Source organism: Protopterus annectens, chromosome 9.part0, assembly GCF_019279795.1.
Source record: "Protopterus annectens isolate FY-2018-M chromosome 9.part0, PAN1.0, whole genome shotgun sequence".
Taxonomy (NCBI): domain Eukaryota; kingdom Metazoa; phylum Chordata; order Ceratodontiformes; family Protopteridae; genus Protopterus; species Protopterus annectens.
The window spans coordinates 1,387,084,004-1,387,108,487 of NC_056743.1; the positions used below are offsets into that span (position 1 = coordinate 1,387,084,004).

General features: G+C 35.3%; 1 protein-coding gene across 1 annotated transcript in view; it reads left to right on the forward strand.

Moving 5' to 3' along the window:
- LOC122812082 (uromodulin-like) overlaps window positions 1-24,484 on the forward strand; it is a gene marked incomplete in the record, with an annotated part of 518,790 nt that overhangs the window by 14,350 nt on the left and 479,956 nt on the right. The window contains 3 exon segments of the mRNA XM_044084351.1: window positions 2,217-2,293; window positions 3,363-3,386; window positions 22,466-22,477. Coding sequence (XP_043940286.1) covers window positions 2,248-2,293; window positions 3,363-3,386; window positions 22,466-22,477 — 82 coding nt within the window.

Consider the following 24,484-nt stretch of genomic DNA (forward strand, 5'->3'; position numbering starts at 1 on the left):
CTGGATAACAGTATTTGATGTTAATATGGCAAGTTTTGTCACTGCCTGTTGCACATGTTTCTGTAGGTACAATACATGCATACCCTCCCTTTAATCTCCTTTTCCAGGAACCAGTAATTCAGTGTTTTTATCTTAAATTTCATGAAGTATATCATAATGTAATTTCACATTGCTAATTTTATGAATGCTTGCTTACATCGTTGTCAGGTTTTCATTCCTGATTCCCACTGAATCATTTATTATGCATTCATGACATATAATTTTCCTGAGATTATAGTAGAGAAGAACAGAAACCTTTAATGGTAACATCTCAAGACAGATACAGCATGCAACTGAAAGTTAGACAAAATGACATCTACACAGGACAGGGAGTCACAAATACTTTTTCAGAAGGCTTTGCAGCTCCATTCCAACTGAAAAAGCTGGTGTTTTTTTAAACAAATTTAACTTCTATGTTAACCACTTGAAATGTCAGGACCTGCTAGAGAGAGTTTCAAAACATGAAGATCGATTGACAGAAAAAACAGACTTACATATATTAAGTCTGAGGTTGGCATTTCTTAGAATATTTCCCTTTTCCAAGGTATGGCAATCTCAAAGTTGGTATATATAAATTTGCCCCTCTGCAAAGAAAACTTATAAAGGAGAAGAGAAATGTTCAAAAGTTGCTGTTCTCATGAATTAGAGTTGTAGGCTTGATACTTTGCATATAAGATAACATGGCTTTCCCTACAATTCAGAAACTTACTCAGAGACTCAAAGAATGAATTGTTAAAAAATAACATTGCAATTAAGTGCTTTTGTAGCGGGTGGCTCTTACCTCCTCCACATTCCCTTGCTTAGATATACTAAATCCATGACCACACAACAGTGGACTCCCACAGCTATTCCATTGTGACTAAGTAAATGCAATCACAGACAAGAGAAAACTAACCTTGACGTCTATGCTTTCTCAAAATGTCAGTGTAATCTTGTATGAACAGGAGTCTATTGTCAATGTGAGACCATACTCTAAAATGCAAAAAAACAAATAATAAGACTCAAATGTTTCTTTGAAATACTATGCATGTCTACAAATCTACCTTTCAGTGTAAACTCAATCATATTTGTTCAGAGAAATGCAGTATAAACAATTATAAGTTGATCAAGTTGAAGGGAAACAGACAATGGGAAAACAGCTTTACACTGATGCATTTCTTACTGAAAGCTGAATCAGATTAAGTGTCAGTAAAAAGACCCTTAATACTGAACCCTGAGATTGCTGAGTTGTGAGGGTGAGGACAATTTCCTTCCCCAATGTTTCATCAACCTTTGAGTTAGTTTGTTTTTTTAGGAATGAAGGGGTATGGGAGATGCTGTCCTCCATGTAGGAGGTAAAGGGGGACCAGCCCCCTAAGAAACACCTCTAACAACTTTTTTTTAAATTTTCTACTGCTATATTAGTCAACATGTTTATTTCCTGAGTTAGTAGTAAGCAATTTATGTAATGATTTTAAGCAATGAATCCCAGAATAGCACATTTTCATATAGGGAATATGTGCCCTAACATCTTGGAGGTGGTACATCACAATGGGACATCTGAGGCATTAAGAGCTTAGTTTTCACTGTCAAGTGCAATGAAAGGCCAAATAAAGCCCTGAAATACCATCCAGGAAAGCCTGAATCAAATCTAAGTTTCTCTACATTTTGAATCAATGCAGAAATTAGCCACAAAATCCTCTCTACAAAATGTTAGTGATCAACTATGTCATAAGCTATTTACTTTTTGTCTCTGTTGTTTGGTTATAATTTTGCAACAAATATAATTTTTGTCAGTCACCATATGATGTTTGGGTAACACATTGGTGTTACAGTTAGGTTTGCTGCCTCACATTACTTTTATTTCTGGTTCATTTTCTGGTTGGGTACTTTATGTGTTGTCTCCCTGTACTCTCTCTGGCCACATGGGTTCTTGTTTTGGATTCCAGTATCTTCCAAAAAGAAAAAAGACATTCCAAAAGATGAATTGATAACCTTTTATAAAGCCCATAAGTGTGAGTGTGCACAAAGTCATTGTATGGCACTGATGCATAAATGAAAGATCTGTGATGCTAAAATGTATAGTTCTCATATGTGACTATTGTGCAGATATAACTTACAAAATATCAAGAGTTTACCTGAGGAAGTAAACATTATTTGTATGATAAAACATTTTCGTTTCTTACCTTTTTCTTCAGTAACAAAAAGTGACACTTCATCTGTATCAGAATGCTTCTACTAGTGCTACTGTTTGGTGCCTCTTATATTACAGCAGGTAAGGTTTTGCAAATTCCTTTTCATTTCCTTGATGTACTGATTTCAAAAACATATCAGAATATTATTCATTATAGACTTTCCATGGGACAGAACATTGCTATACTCTGAGATTACAATTGTAAAGTTAAAAAAGGTACTTTTACTATGCCAAAACTGTTACTGGCTATGTCAGATGTAGGGAGTTAGTGTTTAGTGTTATTTGTTCTAGAGAATATTTAAATAAATATCCATTTCATTCACCATATTTTCATGGTTATTTATTGTTCAATTGTAAATGTTTATTTATACTGATCTTTACCTAGGCATTGTAAGCCTAAAGCATGATCAAGTTCTGCATGATGACAACATTGTACATTTTTAGTTGAGCTACTTGAAGACTGTTTTTATTAATGTCAAGAATCCCAAATCAAAAGGAAAAATAACATCCTACTAAATCCCTAAGCAATCCAGCTGTTAGTTTTGTATTTGTAATCCGTTTTATCAGTGCATTATGCCCTACAAACCTCTGGGATTTTGATGAAAACTTCCATTCTAGTAAAGCAAATAACATGCTGTTAGGTACGTACTAGCAGTGGGTCAGTGAGACTTCTGAAGGGCTTAGACCAATTTCCCAGTTACCCCAGAGCACTATATGGTGAAGTGGCTTGCTCAAAGCCATAGAGTATGCAACAGAGTATAGATGAATCAAATCCAGTGCTACATACAGCTCATAGCCCTAATCCTCCAAGCTAACTGCCAGATCAATAAAGAGAAATCTAAAATTAGACAATCTTTCTACTCATGTTATACTGAAGCCAGAGTTTTTAATATTTGAACATTGGGTAATAAAAAGTAAGGATATGTGCATTAAATGAAAAAAACAGAGCTATTTCTGTATGCATTGTAATGTGGTGAGACCCCTTTAGTTACTTTTTTTTGTTTCTAATATTTTGTGTGACATTATTTATCATATGCTGTCATACCTTTGGCGTTATCTTTATTTTGAGAAAATATCAAACAGTATTTTTTTGAGTTAAGCAATAAAGGTATATTTCTAAAATGTTATTTCCATCTCTTTCCTTCTGTAGGTTTTTCAGACTCCTTTTGCTTTGGTAAGTAACACATTTATTCAAGCTTTCTCATGCTTGTATCCTGTGAGTTCTTAAGGTTTTATCTGTCTAGTTACTTCTATTTACATTTTTTTATTTACTTATTTATTTTGTATGTACTCCTTTTATATTTTTGTATAGCAGTATCAATGCCTAGACTTTACTTTCCAAGACAAAAATGTAAAAATAATGTAAACAGTCCATTGTAACTGCACTTACCTACATGCAAGAATGCAAACATGACGAAAAAACAATTGAAGTAGAGCTATATGAATTAAGATAAGAGCTGATGTCCTATTCATCTAGATTTCTGTGACTGTTCTTTTTTTTTCTGCTGGGTAAATAACTCATCACTTGAATCCTGTTTGGCCAGAATAACAAAGCAATTAGCCTTCTTCCTAGTCAATGTGCATTCTAGTTAGCATTGTGGTACAGAATATTTTTATATATACAGAGCCATATCCAATTATCACTTTTATTTTGCTGTTCGGAACAAAAGAGCAATCCATCTAACATTAATAAAGTTGTACTATAGAGGGTTATGATTCCAATTGTAACCATATTATTATGCATTCAAGACATGGATGCCGAGAAATTCACCTCAACAGCGAAGCTCAGGATGCAAATCTTGTCATCCATGTCAAGTTAAGATCAGTGAGATCTTTGTAGTACATGGAGTCTTAAGTATTTTACTGGCTTTCAAAGTCAATAAAGTATTAAATGAGTTCTATCCCATACATAGCATGTTAATTTTATTAGAGGAAAAAGTCATGATAGTTTTTAAATTCTCTTCTTAGTTAACTAAACTACTTTCAGACTGATGCTTGTAAACTTCCATTGAGAGAACAAATATATGAAGCAAGTACTTCAGGGACAGGAGTGAAGCAATGCCCCTTATGTGACAAGCAACCATAACAATACTTACAGGGTGTGTAAAAAGTGTTACATACCTTGGGAAGCATTGTTATGGTCATGTCTCAAACTACAGAAGTGCTTTTTCAGGTTTGTTTTTATTTTTCCAATTTTGGAGTGCAATCACAGCACTCCATGCACTACAAGTGCTTTAGCCTACATATTGTAAATTTTGACAAGAACAAAACGAAATTGTAACAAACAGAAAAGTGAAATATACACCTAAAAGCTTGATTGTATCCACTCTTTGTAATAAACTAACTTAATATACTAGCAACTAATGTAATTTTTTGTACCTGCATCAGGATCAGGTTAATAAAATCCAAATTTCTTGTTCAAATGAACAGTGAATTCATATAACAGTAGCAATCAAAATGATTTGAAAGTCTGCAGCTACAGTAAATGCCTTACACAACCATATTACACACTTAATTTTAAATATCTGCAATTGTGTACTTTACTATGGATAGACTAGTAAGCAATCTGCCCAAAGTCAGAAACTGCAATGTCAGTGGCCAACAAGTAGTGCACTCACATTTTGTGCAGAAGACTGTGGATACTTTCTCCCACCAGATAAGATTACTGACACTATGGCGCACTATAAGGGGGTTCCTGTACTCATGAGTATGTTGTTCTTCAGATAAGATATTAAACAGAGTTCCTATCTTTTTTGAGTTGGTAGTAGCTCAGGTGAATGTAAAAAATCCAATGGCACCTATTAAAAGCAGTAGGAGAAGTTCTTTGATGCCTTGCCTAAATTTCCCCTAGTAGTATAAATGCCACCTAAGGTATCACCTGAAAACAGGTTACTAGCCTAGTGCTACTAACCTACTAAAAAAAGGATGATTAGATAAATAAAAGGAAGCTGGTATTAATGGAACAAGCTCTGTAATGCAGAAAAAAATAAAACTTGCTTTTAATAAGGAATGACAATCCATTTTGTAAATCTATATAAATTACTCAACACAAGAAAATATAATCACTTTACTTATATCCTGTGCCAAATAATTTTAAAGAGGAAACACCTGTAGTGGTCAGAAATATCTGAGACTCATGTCTAATGAGTCTGCTGAAGACCTTTTGGTATTTGTCATAACTAGAAAGAATAATATTCCCTAAAGTTCTAGAAAAATGTTTATCAATGGATCTGCCTTATTTCACTTCCATTATTCAATAATTTATGGATATTTCCAATGGACAGATTCTATTACTTTGACAGAAAAATGGAGACAACTTTTACTTAAAGAAATAATTCATGCAAAATCTGTTTTACAGAAAATTGAATATAAAGGTCCCTACATGCTAACGTTTGCAAGTCATAAAATATTGCTAAAATAATACCTACTAAACATGATTTACAAAGAAATTTAAAGATCTACAGTATCTTCAGATTCAGAAAACAGTAATGTTTCTATCTGTAATGAGCAAATCTCAGATATGGGAGCCATTTTTTGTAGGAGGTATGAAAATGCAAAATCCTCCAAAAAACTGACTCTGCTTAATTGTGATACGAGAAACTTTATCTTTTATGGTATTAACCGGGAAGTGCTATAGAAGGCTGTCTACAATAACAAGGCAGGATCCAATAGTGGAAAAATTCAAACAACCAAACTAAAACCAAAAGATAAATTCCATCTGATATGAGCAGTGACCAGCTCCAGAAAGAAAGCTTCTAATCAGTAGTAATCCAAAAACACCATGAGCAGTAAAATGAATAAAGTCTTTAATTCACAAGTAGCTTTTCATCCACAGTAAAAAACAGACTTCTTCAGAATGAAACAGTGATAGCCAGAACTTACTTATATATCGTTTCTATAATAGAATAATTAAATCAAGTGAAGGAATTAATTAAAGAATCCTTTTTATTTAAATGGAAATCTTATTCAGAAAAAAATGAACAAATTAAAAACATTGTTTAAATACTTCTCATATTAAAAGCTGTACAGAAAAGTACTGACTACATAAATACAGCAGTTTAAAAAGTAAAAAATGCAACGAATGAATAAAAAAATGACATAATGACATATAAGAAATAACATATAAAAACACTTATAAGACACTCCTGTTTAAAACATAAATAAAAGAAGGTATAGTGTTGCATAAATACATGCATGTGATGTCCCTCCTCTGGGCCAGTAATAAAGGAGCCTCAAGCCTCAACACTGACACTGGTGGGGAACATTCACTTAGAACAAAAATGGATACACACAGTATTTTCATATTCAGCTATCTGTACCAAGCACAGTTTTCCTTAAGAGCACACAGGGAGCACACTCTAGAACTAGGACTGAGTTTTCCTCTCCAGTACCCAAATAAGACTTCACCTTTCTCTCTGCAGAGACCAGCTCTGTGTCCCTGTTCAAAGTAACTGACATTAACACTCTTTGAGATTTGATTTTCACACACACACACACACACACACACACACACACACACACACACACACACACACCTGGGAAAGGCGGTCACACATTACCTGCTATACCACCTCTACCCAGACTATAAGCTACATTCATTGTTACCAGCCACCTACTTTAAGGCTCTTAAAAGGGTACCCAGTTACTGTTAGTAAAATTAATACTTATACAAATGGCCATGTTTGGCTAAATGGAAAGACTTTCAGGAACATCAACCACAGTGTCACCAAATAAATGCAATTACTCTCAAGGGATAAAATATTTTCTAAAAGTTCAGCCACAATGAAAGGTATAGCTATATTTAATAATAAATAATAAAGTAGAAAACATGAACATACTGAATATTTATTTGCAATAAACACCATAATTTCAACTCACAGGAAATATAAAAAATAACCCAGATGGAAAGACTCAGAAAGATTCAGAAAAACAATACTTTTAGCTAATCTCACTATGCTTTCCTAACTGACTGAAGAATTACTGTTCCCTAGTTATGTTACTTACAAAAGCAAGGCAAGCTGAAGTAGATGAGTGTCTTTGTCAGTTCCAGTAACAGTGCTGAGTGTCACTATCACAACTTTCATTAATATCTAAACTAATTTCAGTGCTGGCTATAGAATGACATTACATCTTGTCTCCTGATTCTGTGGTTTTCACATTACCCCCCCTGACTAGAATCTGAGTTAGGATCTAGCACAGATGTGTCACAATATATACCTAGAGCTTTGATAAGGCATATGGAGACTGTAAAACAATTACAATGCTTTCATCCTTCCCGTAGAGACTACCCAGACATTTTCTGGCACCCCAGGGCAGCAATTAGCTCATGATTAAGGACAAAAACAGCCCAGGCCTTTCCCAGACATTGCATCTCTGGTTGCATTCAGGCTTGTGAGATAAAATCTTTATGGCCTAAACTAAGTCTTTTAATTTCTGGCTATTTTTCTTAAGGTAAGCTGAGATGAGCTTAACAGCTTCCATTCCGGCATCCTCTGTTAACATATACACATTTTCTCAGCTGCAACAGTACCGTCTGATATAAATGCATATTTATTTTCTGTCCAGCAGGACCCACTGTTGACACATTTTTGACACAATCAGCTTTACAAATACATTTTTTAACATAAATGTCTGTTCAAATCAGTCTGATACACAAATGACATAAAATTCTTTACAAAACTCCAGCTAGTTATGCTGGCATGTGTTACACATGCACTGCCCTACTCTGTCTGGCATAGCTGGCACTACCTCACATCATCACAGCATATATGTACTTTTTTAAAAACTATGAAATGAGCTATTGGGGATGGAACATAGCTTATTAGCTTTTTGTTTTAAGGCTGGAACTAGAGGGAAATGTGTGGACTCTAATGTGAGCTGCCATATCAGTTCTCTTAATTCAATATATTCTTTCCAAGAGTTCTCCCCCCTGCCCGGGTTGTATGTTATTCTTTCTAGACCAATGAATGAGAAATGTTTAAAGCCAATACATACCATTGAATGTCTATAAAGAACATTCTTTTGATTGCATTTTAGGATGTCATACTTGTGTTTGTGCATCTGTTTTCTCAGTTGTCTCTGTTTTTCCAACATTGAATGCTAAATAGGTGGAACAAATTGATAAGTATATTATCCCTTTCATTAGACAATTTCCATCCTGTATAAAGACAACTAATTTTAACTGTTATTGAGTTGGACTTGCTAAAACTTTAAATGTATTTGCATTGACTACAGCTCTCACACTTTCTTGTGCCTTTTCTTTTTTACTAGTGTAGAAGGATTCTTCATTTCTACAATGTTTTTAATATTGCTTGCTTATTCATAGATAAAGGCAGATCTTGGTCCCACTGTATTTCTCAGTTTGCCATCACTGGTCAAGATGCAGCAATACTGCCTAATAATGTCTTTCACAATATAGGATCCTTTGTTATACTGTAATGTAAGAGCCCCAGAGTAGTTAGTTGGTTGATCGTCCTGGTCAACCTCTTGGTGAGGGGAATAAATACCATTCAAAACACTTAGAGACATTTCATCATTTGAAATGACATTGCCAGTTCTGGGGGTATAGATGCCTATCAATAAAAGGGACAATATCTCTTTCCCCACTCTTCTGAGATCTCATCACTGATATATCTAACTAGGGAGACCAGGTATTGTCTTTCGATGAACAAATTTTTTAGTTTGGTCCTCACCATGTCAAATAATTTTATGTTTGAGACCATACATGCTAATTTAAGAAATTGGCCCTTAACTAAACTTTTCTTCTGTGTAAAGAGGTGGGCACTACTAAAATGTAAGTAGCTGTTGGAGAATGCAACTTTCCTAAAAATATTAGATGGAAATCCTGTGGTATTTTTCATAATCGTAGTGTCTAGATAATTAATTTGGTTTGGCTCAATTTAACTTTAGGAAGGGTGTAGTCTGATTAATATAATTGATGAACTCTGGGATGATTGCAACATCCCCTGACCACAAAATAAATATATCATCAAGAAACCTTTAAAAAAGTTGTATGTGCTTTTGATATTATGATGGAAACATGTCACACCCTTCCCAGAAGATCAGCAATAAATTTGCAGAAATGGGGACACATGCTGCCTCCATTGCTATACCCTTTACCGGCTTAAAAATCTCACCTTCAAACCAAATATAATTGTTATGCAGTACTATTTCCATATATTCCATTAATAGCCTTATTTGGCCTTTTGTGAAAAAAATCAAGTTCAATTAATGCCTCATAAGACAGATCTAATCCTATATCCTTGGGGATGCAAGAAAATTAGTCTATAATGTCAACAGTTAAAAGTGCAATGTCTTTGTCCCAGCAATCATGTTTTAACCTTCTCAAAAAATCCTATGAGTCTTGAATCATATGGGCATTGAGGTCTTGCACTGGTTTTAAGATCCTATCCACCATTACTGAAAACAAGTATGTTTTGGAACCTGATGCTGAGAAAATAGGCCTAAAATGAGGGTCAATTAACCTCTTACAAATTTTTAGGATTCAAAAAATTACTGGTATTATTGGATTGGGATTTTTCAGAAACTTGCACGTGTCTTAATTCATACCTTGTTGCAATAAGCTATCTTCCAAATATTGGTTAATTTTAAAATAAGAAAGATTTACCTCATTGGTAGAGGCTCATATGTAGGAGTCTGTTTCATTCAGGATCATTAATATTTTCCCTGAATAGGTTAAATTATCAAATAAAACAATCCCACCACCCTTGGCAGTCTTCATTACCTAATGGATTGATTCTTTTTAATCTCCTACACAACTTGGTATTCTTTTCTTAAGTTGTATTTCTTAGGTCTCATCCTTCCTGATTCATACTGCTGGCAGATATCAGATTCACAACTATTAGAAAAAAACTGAACAATAGGTTTGGATGTGGGCATATCCAAACTTTTCTTCTTTAGCCTGCCATTATTCCCATAATCATTACATGGGCTATCATTAAACTGAATTGCAAAATTCAATTTTCTTATAATTAGCTCTGTAAAGCCAAAATACAAGATGAACTAGAACTTCTAAATTGCTGTGCTGAATTATAAAAAAATTCCTTTGGAATTTTTCATTATAACATGCAGCTAGACATTTTAAGATCCAGGGTAAACATGTATAATCCTTTTGAGCATAGTATAATAAGGTATTTTAAATTCAGCATTTTAAACTTCTTAGGTTTGGAAAACAAAATTGTATAGATTTGACAAATCTAGAACTCATATTCAGTTGAAACTGGAGGGAATCTGGTGTAAAACCACTTTTTCAGAGGTATTAGTATATGAACTTTGGCTAATCACTGTGAGACCAACGAAGGGTCCACTGCAAGTAAAATGGAAGGGCTTCAGGAACTGGATTTTTAACTGGTTTTGAAAAAACTCTGCTGTAAATGGGATGGGAAAAGCTTTTCAAGTTTAACTTTCTGCAGTCATCAGTTTGCACCAAGTTACTCACAATGGTCTAATGGCAAGACATTAGGTATTCACAAATTAATAGTAGCGATTTGGAAATCTGTGGTCTAGTTTATAGAGGGTGGAAAGTTTAGGGATTGGGTTTTGCTTACAAATAGAAATAATTTATATCTGTACAAAGCAAATAAATAAATAAATAAATAAAGAAGCTTTTTAGCTATAATAAGGGCTTCTAAATATTACATTGGCTTTTGCTTTAGACTTGACACCAGAAGTGGGATTGTATAACACCAAAAATACTGGAAACATGGCCAAACATGTTTTCTTGTGGCCCGTCCTGTAAATTAATCATAATGACTGAGATGTAAAGTTATCTGTAGCAGACAAGTCAAACAAATATAATTTAATTTAACATTAAACAAGGACCTCTTCAGAAATGAAACCCCCCCATTAAACATAATAATAGAAGTGTTAATTACTGGTATTGTAACACAGAGGGATACAACTATATTTATGGCACAGGCAACAGAGGTTCAGTTAGTGGCTTGAATATCTGAGACACTGGCAGGGAGGGATGGGCACTCATATCTGCTGGGAGGGCATTCATTGAAGATGCTCCTTGGGGGGAGGCATGGTCCACAAAGGGGAGTAACCCTTGAATGTTGTTGATAAATGCAGGGGAAGGGTGGGGCAAGGAAATAAGTTTAGGTTATAATAATATTCCACAGAAACAGAAGCAGTTGCTGTCCCTGACCCAGGGTACTCTTAATATCCACACCAGCTGCAGTTCACTCAAAGAAGTCCAGAGGAAGAAGGGAGAGCATGTTAACCTGGCAATGGATGGGGCACTGGGTTGTCAAGGCTTAGCACTGTATAATCTCAAATCCAGTTGTTAAAAAAAAATACTAATTGTAACCTAAAATGGAATGCCAATATGGAAACAAATCAATATAATGTATTAGGAAAAGCAATTATCATGTATCTTATTTCTGCAAGTAAGAGAAAGGCCGGAAGGTTAAAACACCATGTCTAAAACAGTGAATGATAAGCATTTAAAAATAATATGTATATATATATATATATATATATATATATATATATATATATATATATATATTATATATATATATATATATATATATATATATATATATATATATATATATATATATTCTAGATAATTTAAAATGATCTAGAAAGATTATTTTAGAAACATTTTAGAAACTCTAGATTTTTTTAGAAATGAGTGAGGTGACATTGCAAATTGTATTTAAAAAATCAATAATCACTTTATGTTAAAGTCAAGATGTCAGTTCTACCTGAATGAATTAAAGAAGCACAAAACCTTGGTCATAACCCTCTTTTATAAATGCACGGCATCACCTAGGAAAAAGCATCTGAAGATGATTCAGATGACAAAAGTCAAATTTTTTCACTCTTAGAATGATCAGGTATTAATCTGAGATGGCATGGAGATTCCTATAGGTTAACTGCCTGGAGCACATCCTTGTTAATGGGAAGTGAAGACACCTCAAGCAAACCGGAACAACAGCTGGATTATTTTTAAAAATTATATTAATCTACTGCATAGATGCAGGTGATTATTATTGGATTACTGATCATAGCAAAGTTTTAATGTGTTTGAAAAATGGATTCAAGAAACTCACCTCCAGAATGAAGACCCAGTGGTGAATTTCTATAATGTCTACTGAGAACACATTAGTATCTGGTTATTGTTTGATGCATCTTGTTAAACTACATCTAGCTGGTTTCCAGTATTATAAATAAAGCCTTTTCTGGCTGCTAAACATAACTCCAGTTTGCTACTATGTTAAATCATTTCTGACTCGGCAACTAAAGTCAAGAAAATCATGTTACATGTCTTTTGCTAGATTTTGCTTAATATTGAACATACTAAAACTGCTTGCATTGTTTCAAGCTGATTTTAGTGATCTTGGTTTGAATTTAAATTACTGATTTTTTTTCTGGTGGTAGAAGAGAAAAACAGACTAATCCTGGGCTTGCAGTTGTTATTACAGTGAAATTTTAGTATGTTGCTATTGGTTGGTATGGCCTACTGAACTATCTATAGGTCTTTTCCAGTGATATAAGTAAGACTTTTTCTGGCTACCTCCCATTGTTATAAACAAGACTTGAGTTAGTTACTAGCTTAAAGTGAATCTGACTCTAATACTGAAGCCAAGACCATAAGGCTATGTGTCTTTTGTTGGCATTTGGTTAACATTGAATATACTAATACTGCCTGCACTGTTGCTAGCTGATTTTAGTGACGTTGCTTTAAATTTAATTTAGTGATTATTTATTTATTTATTTATTTATTGGTGGAAGAAGAGAAAAGCAAACTAGTTATGGGCTTATGTTTGCTAGTGAGCTGAAACTTTAGTGTGCTGTTAGTGGTTGGTATCATCTACTGAACTACCTCTAGCTGTTTTCGAGTCTTATTTCTGTCTGTCTTTTATTGATATAAACAAGACTTCATTTTGCTACCAGCTTAAACCAAATGTGATTCTGCTACAGAAGCCAATGCTATAAGGCTACATGTCTTTTTTTTGTGAGATTTTGTTTACTACTGAGTATACCAAGTATGTCTATATTGTCTGTTGTTATTGGCTGGTGTACTCTGTTGAACCTTTAAAGTAAGACTGCAAATATCTGTGCTTTTGTACACTCACTGAAAGGTGTGTAATGTTGTACCTGGAGTTCTGCTTCAGCTCAAACAGCCAGAAAAGTACATTTTTATGTTGTAGTTAAAATGACATATTTTTATCAACTGTTCTGAGTATTGTATTTGTTTTTACTCTAATCAACAGTATTTGTACTTAATCATGAAGCAGTTGTTTATGACCTGGTGTGGTGGCCATCTTGGAAAGAGTAGTGGTCATTCTAATGAGAGTAAATGAATTTTTGCTATTTTTGGACATCTGAACACTACTGGCTCAAATTTATAGCTGCTTTTAATTGGTTCCATCCCTTTGCTTAGTGCAATGCCACATGCAGTGTAACTCAACAGTGCTGATCTGCTCTAAGCTACAGTTGGCTACTCTGAACTGTGTTATTATACTGTCCCTCTGTTTTCTCATTTGCATTAATACTCCCACAGTCCTCCTTTATCCCAATTTTAGATTTTATTAGTCAGTAGCACTGGACATCATAGACAGGCTAGAAATTAGTCTCCCTTTCATTGCCAGCTTTCTTGCACTTGTTGTTCCAAGGTAGCATAGGAAATGCATCATGCTCTCTAAAAATGAACTCCCGCTCAGCCTTGTAGATACTATCAGTTTGTGGTGTAAATACCTAGATAACTTGAAGGCATTTCTCTCGCAGCTTACAGAATGCAGTCAGCATGACATTGTCACACTCCCACCCATACAAATGCAACATCATGATACAGACAACACAAATATGTGTTACATTGATACCATTAAAAAGAATCCATACCAAAGCCTCTTTGAACTTTCTTAAGTTTATGTATCAATGCATATCCCCAGTTCATCCAAGCCATGTACTCCCACATCAACAACTCACTGGCAATAAACCATTCCCATGTCTAGCACTCATAAATCAGCTTCTGGAAATTTTCTAGTGATAGATGGATTCCAATTTTATATGATTTCAACAAGCACCAGGGTGGACAAGAGCAGAGTTACAGCTAGCTGCCCCTCAGGAGCCAGAATTGTTCACATAACAAAGACGTTCAAGACACTTTTCATGACTATGATGTGATAGTAGTCCACATGTGAATAACTGAATTACCTCACAAACCCCTGACGTGCATGCAGAGGAATATGATGAAATTGGCTACACAAATATCTGAAGATGTAAGACTGGTTCTGAGTGAAATCCTGTCTTCACTGAAAATGATACATAAATATAAGGAAATGATAACAGACTTCAGCAATTGGCTAAGAAGCTAGTGTAATTCCAGAAGGGATCCATTATATATACACCTGAGGTAAGGTGATCAACAGTCAAACTTGCTTTCAAAAGATGGCCTGCATCTCTCGTTCAAGGGTTTCTGTCTACTGGCTGAAGCCTTTTCTGCCATAACTGTGCCTTTTTAGGCTAGGTTCATCTAAAAATATCCAAACTTAACAAACACATTTAATCCCAAACTGTACATCATAAATGGCAGGAGTCTTAACAGCAAACTACTGGATTTCTAGGCACTTCTGCATCTGGCACATGTCCATGTATGTGTAGTTACAGATACATGGTTCAAATGTAAGAAAATCACTCCCTCACTGCTTTGGTTTTGACCCCACCATAACTTTAGACCCTTTGAAAATTGCAGCACAATCTTGATGTTTGGCAGTGACCATATTGACTTTAGATGGATACCCAGAGACTCCCACAGTAAGCTATTGGAACTGCAACTTACTTTAGGTAAGCATTACCTTCAACTTATTGTTTGTTATTGATCTGCCTTTATGTCCCCAGATGATCATTCAAAATCCCTGGCATTCCTGGAAGATACTCCAATAATCAACAGTTGATTAATCCTCAGTGATTTCAACTATCCCTCCATAGACTGGAGTACTTACACTTCTAACCCAGCATATGCACAATTTTTGGACTGGGTAAACAAAACTTCCCTGGATCAAATTGTTCTTAAGCCCTTCCAGGACAGAAATGTTCTCAACCTGCTTCTCACAAATTCAGCTGATGACCGTTCCATTACCCTGCTCTGCTCTTCACCTGTAAAGTCAGAACACAGCTTGTGACTTTCAATCTCAGAAACTCCATTCACCTGATGACCAAAATCACCCACTTTAGAGATATTAAAAAGCCCAACCTCATAAAACTATATGACAAAATCTCTAAATTCACCGATAGTATTTCTGCAATTGACCCCAGATATGCAGCCAGCTATATGAAGGATTTTATGTTCACTTGTATAAATACATTGATCTAGCTGTCCTCACTAGAACTAAATACAATAGGAAATTAAAAAAATAAATCACCCTAGTTGGCAATTGATATAAATAAATCATGTTGCACAAGGAAGAAACTCCTTAATTTGTTATGTAAGATCAGAACTTCCAGAATGAGAATAGTATAAAAACTGAGAAAGAAACTGGAGACCACATTAACGACCAGCAAAGCATCCCATGAACAGAAGCCAACATCTGACATAAAGGATAAGTAAGAATCATCATTCGACGATATTAGAAAACCAAGAAATAGGTCACAGCATTGTTGTCAACTTTTCCACAATGTAACCACCCATTCAGACTGAACAACTAAATTTACCTTAAGCTTATATGATAAAGATGAAGCAGAAAAAAGATAATTTCTCATTTTTTAAATATTTTCTAGCAAGATAAAATGTATTAAATAAAGAAAGGTATACGGCAGCATCAGCATACTTATTAACTTTTTCTCTGCAAAAACTAACTCAAAACTGCTTTACATTAAAGACTTTAAAAAACAATACAAGTACTAGCACCAGAAAAATGAATAGCATTTTTTACAAGAAGGATATACCTTTCTTGCTTGGGAGCAATACAGGCACTTGAGTCCCAAGTTAATTTAGGCAAGTAGAAAGGGATAAGCGAATCCTAAATGAAAGACCTGCACTGACTGAGTTTTTCATTTAATCTAGAAGAGAAGCTGCTGTTAAAAATGTGATATTTAGTAAGGCATATAAAATATTACATAGTAAGTACAGGAATCAATCAGAAGTCAGAAAAGATTGAGAAGAGAGATTAGATATGCAATTCACACAAAAAAATGGTAGGGCATACATTTGGTTCCCAAATATGCAACAATATCTGGAAGATTTAGGATTTTTACCTGAAAGTGTTTGTATAGATACTTAAGCAGGCTCCAAAGAATTTTTCTTCAGGTAGATGTCAAATATTGGAGGAGTGATGGGGAAGAAACAGATAACTCGGAACATATATGTTGGGAGTATAATGAGTTGGCGGACTTTAACATTTCCTTACAAGGTACTCTATCAAGACTGCTGAGTGAGCAAATGAGTGTAACTAAGGAAATGACTTTTTGAGCTGTGAAGCATGATCTGAATTGTCTAGACACAGTAAGGCCCTGGTAAGTTTAATTCTGGCAGCTGCCTAAAACCAATTACTAGAAAATGGAAATAAAAATCTAAACCAGCTATACTTGAACTACAGAATATAGTCACAGAGATAAAAGAAGAGGAACTGGGATCTTCAGAAAAGGGTAGGAACAAATTACAAAGAAAAAAATGGAAACTGTGGGGTCAATACATGCAGAAAAAATGATTTAGAGGAGGAGTGACGTTTAAGAAAAGGCAGGAATTTAATAATTTACGTAATATTGCTTAGATTATACATCATATATATTGTTATATATCTTCTAATGTTTGTAAATATGAACTTGTTAATATGGTTTGATTACTTTTATATGAATGTAAGTTTGCCTATGTCACAAATGATAATTCAATAACAGTGTTAAAAAAACAGTGTCTCAAAGCCAAAGACTTATGCACATTGTAGCTCAGATAGGTGGCTATGCACACTCTCACATGAATATGAGTTCAAGTAAGCCAATATGGAGAGTGGGCAGGAATGAGATTTTAGGTTTAGGGTGTAGGAAGAGGATTTTAAGTTTAGGGACTGGAAAGGGAGTTTTAGCTTTAAGGAGTGGGAGGGGGATTTTCATTTTCAGGAACAGGAAGGGAGTTTAATTTAAGGGAGTGGGGGAGTTCCAGGCTTAGGGAGTGTTCAGCAATTATAGGTTTGTGGGGGAGGTGGAGTTTTATGTCTAGAGAGTGATTGGGAACTTTAAGATTAAAGAGGGGGAGTGGAGCTTTAAGGTAAGAGAGAGAGAGGGAGGACGTGGGTTAGAAACTGGGTGGGAGTTTTAGGTTTAGGTTTTGGGTTAGGGTAGGGCTATTAATTTAAGGAAGCAGGAGGGGAGTTTAAGATTTAGGGAGTGACTGGTGAATATAGGTTTATGGAGGGTGTTTGGAATTTGAAGTTTAGAAAGCAATCAAAGACTTCAGGGTTAGGGAATAGTAGTGGAGATTTCAGATAAGAGAACAAGAGAGGACTTGTGTTAGGAACTGGGTGGGAATTTTAAGGATAGAGTTTAACTTAGAGTAGGGCTGTACATATGCATAGGGTTGGGTGTGGGAAGTGCTATGTACAAGGAGATCAGGTTAATGAAATTTCGAGTGTGTGATTTTTTTTGGCAATTGGCAGTGAGCAGGTGTGTTAAAAGCTACTACCATGCAAGCACCTGTAGTAGATCCTTTATGCTTAACTGATGAAGGAATATCTTTACACAATCATATTTCTGATCAATATTTGAAAAGGAACCTACATATTTTCACAATAAAATTGGGCAAACGATATTTTTAAGTGGATAAAAAACAAACTAAAGTAAAATACTCTTTCAAAAATAGAACCATACAAAGGAGTATGATGGAGAAAGACCCAGATGCAAATCTATGTAGAATGGCAAAGTAAACTGATTTGGACTGTGCCTCTTTTAGACTACAAATAGTCTGATACAGAATGCACAACAAAATTCATATTCCATAGTGGAAAGTTTACCTGTTTTGTAAGATGTGACAAGTATCTAGAATGAAGCCCACTTGCTGACAACAGTTAGTCGCTATGCAGTTGGCCCTAATTCTACATTCTTCCATCCCAGCTCTAACTCTGTGGACCAAACTTATGCTGCTTATAGTTGCAGGTTAATCCAGGATCCCATGATATTTTTGAAGCAATCACCTCCATAATGCACCCTTAAATCTTTTACCATCCATCTAACATCTGTGCTCTACTCTTTTTTCTTTGCCTTTCTTTCGTAAGTCTAACTCCATCAGACCATGGAAGATAGTCTGCCCATATGATGACTCATTTTCTCTGCAATGGAGAAACCTGGTGCCTCTTATATTTTTTTCAGAATCCATTCAAACTTTACCAAGATCATCCTATTGGCCATTCCATGCACATGCACCCATTCTGCAGTAACTCAGTTTTATATTGTATTTGTAAAATGTCCAGAAATCTCCAGTCCTTAGGGCTGCTTGAATAGGTAAAAAATGCTGTCTGCTTACCTTGTGTCTACCCTTTAGCAACAAGTAAGGATCCTATTGTCCTTTCTGTAGTACAATCATTCTATGCTGCTCAGCTGTATTTAAATATGATGATAAGTCACAGATCCATTTTCTTCTTCATTGCTCACTGGATTACCTTCTTAGAGTTAATATCTTACTTTTGGATTCCAACTCATCAAAATTCAAAACACTGTATTGCTTCAAATTTATTCAAGGTACCATCTGTTTTTTTTTCCATTTGTTTCCATTAGATTTAACAATTCTTATTAGGATAATATTGCATCCCTGACTACTGCTGTAGCTCAGTTAACATTACAAATAAAATTACCTGATATTAATTCCTGCATTTCTATCATGTACTTATTAAACTAACTCGTCCCCCTGCTGAGACCTGTAGTGCATCACTGGCTTTTTAGTGGACAGCCCTCCCCATTGTCTTACCTAGGATACTTACTCTTCAGTTGTCTTCTTCACCTGCATAGGTCGCAGTCTCATACTATTCATCTTCCTTTGTAGCCTGTTATGTAGCACAGTGTCAGATACCTTGTTGAATCCAGATGGACCACATCCACTGGTTTCATATTGCATTTTCAGCAGTGACACAGTTACAGAAATTTGTATGCTAAATTGTACAGACTTTCATTATATAAGGCTCTCTATCACTTTTCTAGGAGTGGACATGAATTCTGTGAGTCTTCTACTGCCTGATGCCGCCATGGAATCCCGTTACCCGCGTATAATGACACCACAATAACCACACCCAAATCTTACGTTATCCTCTCTTGTCTAAGATGAAGAATGGAACTTTGATAAAGACCTTTTGAGCTCTTTTCCATACAGTTTAATAAAATGGAGTGACATACTAACTTACTCCATTTACTCCATTTGCTATGTCATTCTACCATGTGACCAGTCCTACTGATTCCTGCCTTTGATATACAGTGCTTTTCCTTGTCCTCAGTTTCTTTTGTGATGATAGACATAAGAGTAAGTTTAGTACTACAGCATTATTCCTTTTTATACCACTTAGTTACTGATTGCAATAGCACAATGTCTACTTAAGCCTTGCTACTTCTGTCTTCTGTACTATCCTGTTTGTGTTTTTCACCCCCTCACCCCCCATACCATAGGGTATCACAGCTTGCCAGATAAGTAATTACTTTCATATATTTTCAGAAATGATTCTGGATGTACCACATAAAGAATCTGTTGATATGTATTATGTTTTTTTTTATCTAAGACTTCCACACTGCTGACAGATCTCAGACACCTACAAGATTTTCCACTTTTGTCTGGAGTCCTGTAACACCATCCCAACAGCCAACAGTTAACTGTTATACTGTACTTTCATGGGCACCTCTGTTTTTTATCTGGTAATAAAGCCATCCATACCAAGGAAGGATGCATCTTTTAACCTGTGAAGGAAAGTGTCAAATGATGGTGATCATATACAGACCACAAAGTTCCAGATATGGCAAGCCTGTAGCTAATACTTTTGCATATTAGTGGAAGCCTTAAACTGAGTTTTTAATTTTATGTTTTTCTGGAAAAAGACATAGGTGTTAACCCAAGGAACATCTGACCCAGTTTGTTACTTAGAATTGTGCATGCTTATTACTATCAGTAATTTATTCTGTGAAGTACTAGGACTAGGATACTACTGCAATGGATGGACAGCTTTTCAAGGACAACTGTCTGGAGGACAAATGCTTTGAATGTGCATTTGGGCAAGAAAAGAATTGCAATGAATGAGGATAAGCATCTTCTCCTCAAGGTGTACTAAGTTCAGGCTGGTTATTTTAAGGGTACAAGGTGAAGGGACAAAGATCCCTGCAGGAATATGGGTTTGACCCTACCACAGAAAACAAGTTTCTTTTTGCTCTGTGCAAATCAGTTTGCATTGTTTGTTTCACAAAATGGCATTCAAATGCATGCCCTCTGTAACTGTACCCTAGACTCCTTTTAGAATGTTGACCCCAAGGAATCTTCTACCAGGAAAGAAATGTTGCCTTTTGTGAAATTTTTTTTTTCTTTTCTCTTGTTGACACCCCCCCCCCCCCTTTGCTAAAACACATTTTTGCATTGTTTTATCACAGACAAAAATCTAAGCTTTATTTCAATAGGCAAGCCAGAAACATTCTCTCTATCCACTTTAAAACTGCACTTTTATTGTTAAGTTCTAATATGAAGCTCTTCAAATTTTCAATGAGAAAATATGGTATAAAAGTACAATTCAGATTGTACTCTACAGTTAACATTGGGCACCACCATGTTGTCTTGTGGTAGTGGTTATCTGCGTGAATACACGATTCTTTTAATTTGTCTTCATGTTCCCTGCATCATGTCAAAATGCTGTGCTAAATTTCTGCAGTATTCTAATGTGATGTATACCAAGTCCATGGTGAGACTGAATGAAAAAACAGAAAGAAGGCAAAAGGAAGAGAACGGTTCAGGATCACAACCTGATTTTCACAGATGCCCACATGGATGAAAAAATGCAAAACAAAATTAAAAAAAGAAATGAAAAAGTACAAACTGAATTATTATGGTTGCAAAGATTTCTGTGTGGCATTAGCTAGTGTTTATACCATATAGCCATCTGTCACTAGGATGCTTGTAAAAAAATAGGCATTGACTTCACAGACTCCTCTATTCTGTTTGATGTGGCAACCAGTATATTAGAGTGTAACGTCAGCAGTGGATTACTGCATCAAATTCACTGTCTGGAAAAATGGTAGGAGGCAATCCTTTTTATTACTTTCATTAATACTCTCAAAACCCAGCTGCTTCATCAGATCAGTTTATAAATCGTGAATCATTTACTGAAGTAGGTTTAGTTAATTAAATTTTCTACTGTCTTAAAATATGTTCTTGATTCTAAAAAAAAAAACGCAGTAATTCTAACCTTTATGGATTTTCATGTTGATCCCTTTTCTTAACAGGAGCAGTATTTTCTATTACAGGGTCTGATAGCAAGTCTGCCACCTAGTGGTGTTAAGTTCATGAGCTTTGTTTAGCAGCCTGAGCAGTAGTAAAATTCTTTGTGGTGGAATCCAGCTCTTTTGAGAAGTTAGAAGAAATATGTTTTCTTCTGGAGATGCAATAGGGTGTTAGACTTGGTTATGTTATGGAAAGGATAAATGTAGGCACGTCGATACTTGTTTTTTATAGAGTGGATGTGGTGTTTTACTATTGTACTTACCTCCCCAAACAGATGGTGCAACTTAGATTTGCACTATGTGATAATTTAATACCTGTCTGCAGACTGTATTTTCTCTAATTACATTGTTAAGGGGGTCAGCAGCACCCTTTAACTCCCAGCCCTTTCATAAATTTAATTAACAAAAAATGCAGTTTGCTGGTACGGTTGATCAGGTATGTGTATCATGAAGCATGCAGACTTTGTCCTAAAAGTCAGGCAGTTGATGCAACAAGCCTGTTCTCAAAATAACTTAGATAGAAGATAGATATAGTAAAATTATACCATTTACTTAACTTTTCTGTTTTTTTTTTGCTTGCTGTTTTCCCTCCTTTCTTTCCTTCTTTTAATTTACCCAGAGTCACAAAATGTCTAGACTTATTATCTGATTATGATAATGCTAATTTTTATTTTCTGTTAATTAAAGCTATAATTGTAAATATTTTACATTATGAAACAATTTCTAAATGTGTCATATATAATATATAACTGAAATAAACAACTGAATTTCTGCCTACAAATGCCTGTGTCTAATACAGTTGTATTCTTTTTTTTTTCTTTATTTCAGTTGGAGTAGACAGTAAGTATACATATTTTCTTTATTTTTTACTCTTTTTCTTATCATCATATAGTCTTTGTTTTTATTCATATTTCTTTTGAAGTGCCAGAAATTGAATGATCCAGCAAATCATAGGAAAAAGCATATATATATATATATATATATATATATATATATATATATATATAAGCAATAAACAATAATTTACTCGCTGTACAGAATTTGTAATAAAGAATCAGACTGAAACGTTTCAAATGTATTTATTTATTTATATTTATTGCATTTGTTTACCAGGAATGTCCACTGGGCCTAAAAGAGCTCATTTTCAATGGAGGTCTGGGGAGAAAAGCTCTGACAAGAACATAGATACAGAAAATATTAAACATTAATTGGTACAAAAGTAGATACAGTGCTACATATAGTGATTGCGGTGATATATACAGAATATATAGATAAAAGCAGGAATTTTCTTGGTTGCCAGATGAATTCGATCAGAGAGATATGAACAGAGATATATTAATCAGCATTATTGTACCAGTGTCAGCAACTGACAAAAAATAATAATTATGGAGAAAATATCATCAGTCAGCAGAGGCAAAAAACAGTTTAGTTATTATATGAGGAGGTGGAGGAGATTAGGTTATAGAGCAGGTACATAGCCAGAAAGATTTGAGATGATTTTTCAGTATTTGTTTGAAGGTATGGTGCTGCCTGTGTTTCTTATAGAAGGTGGAAGTGAGCCCCACAGTTTGGCTATGGTGAAGGAGTTGAGGAATTGACCAGCAGGTAAAGTGCGCTTTTCTACTTTTAGAAGTAGATGCTTTTCAGATATTAATTGCCTGCTAGGTTGGTATTAGGTGGGTAGTGTCGAGACAGCAGAACAGTCTGTGGGTCTGCAGATTATTTTGTGTGCTGTAGTTAGTTGGGTGAATGAGAGGTGGTGGGGGAGTTCCAGACAGCCTAATTGTTTCAGTGAGTTACAGTGGTAGGATGAGAATTTGGTCTTGGTGGCAAATTTAGCTATTCTGTTGTAACACATTTCAAGTTTGGATATTGCAAACTTTTGGATATTAGTGAGGAGAGGGATGCCATAAAGGAGAGAGGGTAATAAAAAGGTGGTTCTAAGGGTTTGTCTAGTAGAGAGGCTAAGAAAGTATTGGTGCCTGTAGACCATACCGATCCCTTGGTGTGTTTTTAAGATGTTATTGTTTATGTGTAACTCAAAGTTAAGGTTTTCATCTATAATAATTCCTTGTAATTTAGTGTGTGGGACAAAATCTATAGTGGTATTGTCTTGGGGTTGTATAGTGAAGAGGTTTTTTTTTTTTAGGGAAGTATTTTCTAGGGGTAAAAAGTACTAGTTTCGTTTTTTTTTGGGGGGGGTTATGCAAGATGACTGTTAAGCATCCAAGATTCAGTAGAGGTGAGGCAATTCTGGGTGATTTGCTGGAGTTCAGAGTTGAAACTTGCAGTGCATATTATTGTAGAGTCCTCAGCATACTGGATTACTGAGCATTGTGGGAGAGTGGAGTGAAAGTTGTCAATAAAGATGCTACATAAGCGAGAACCAAGTATGGACCTTTGAGGTACCCCTATGGAGCCTTGGGGTACCCCTGTGGAGGTATTGAGGAAGGGAGAGTAAGATTGTTGCCATTTGGTAGATTGCTGCCTACTGAACCATTGGAAGATAGGTGTGGGAATGTGGAAGGTGAATAGTTTGGAGAGGTGGATGGTGTGGCAAATGGTATCAAAAGCTTTGGAGAGGTCTAGGAAAAGCGAAGCGATTATTTTGCCAGAATCCCATGCCCAGTTAACTGTATCTAGGAAGGAGTGGAGGGCAGTAGTGGTGCTATGTCCTGGACTGAAACCATGCTGAGTGGGTGATAAAATTTGGTTTTCAAGCAGGTGGTTGAGGAGTTGGGCATAGATGCATTTTTCAAATATTTTAGAGAGGGTGAGAGAATTGCTATTGGGCAAAAGTTTGTGGTGCCTATGTTGGTGCCACCTTGTGTAAGGCATATCTTAAGG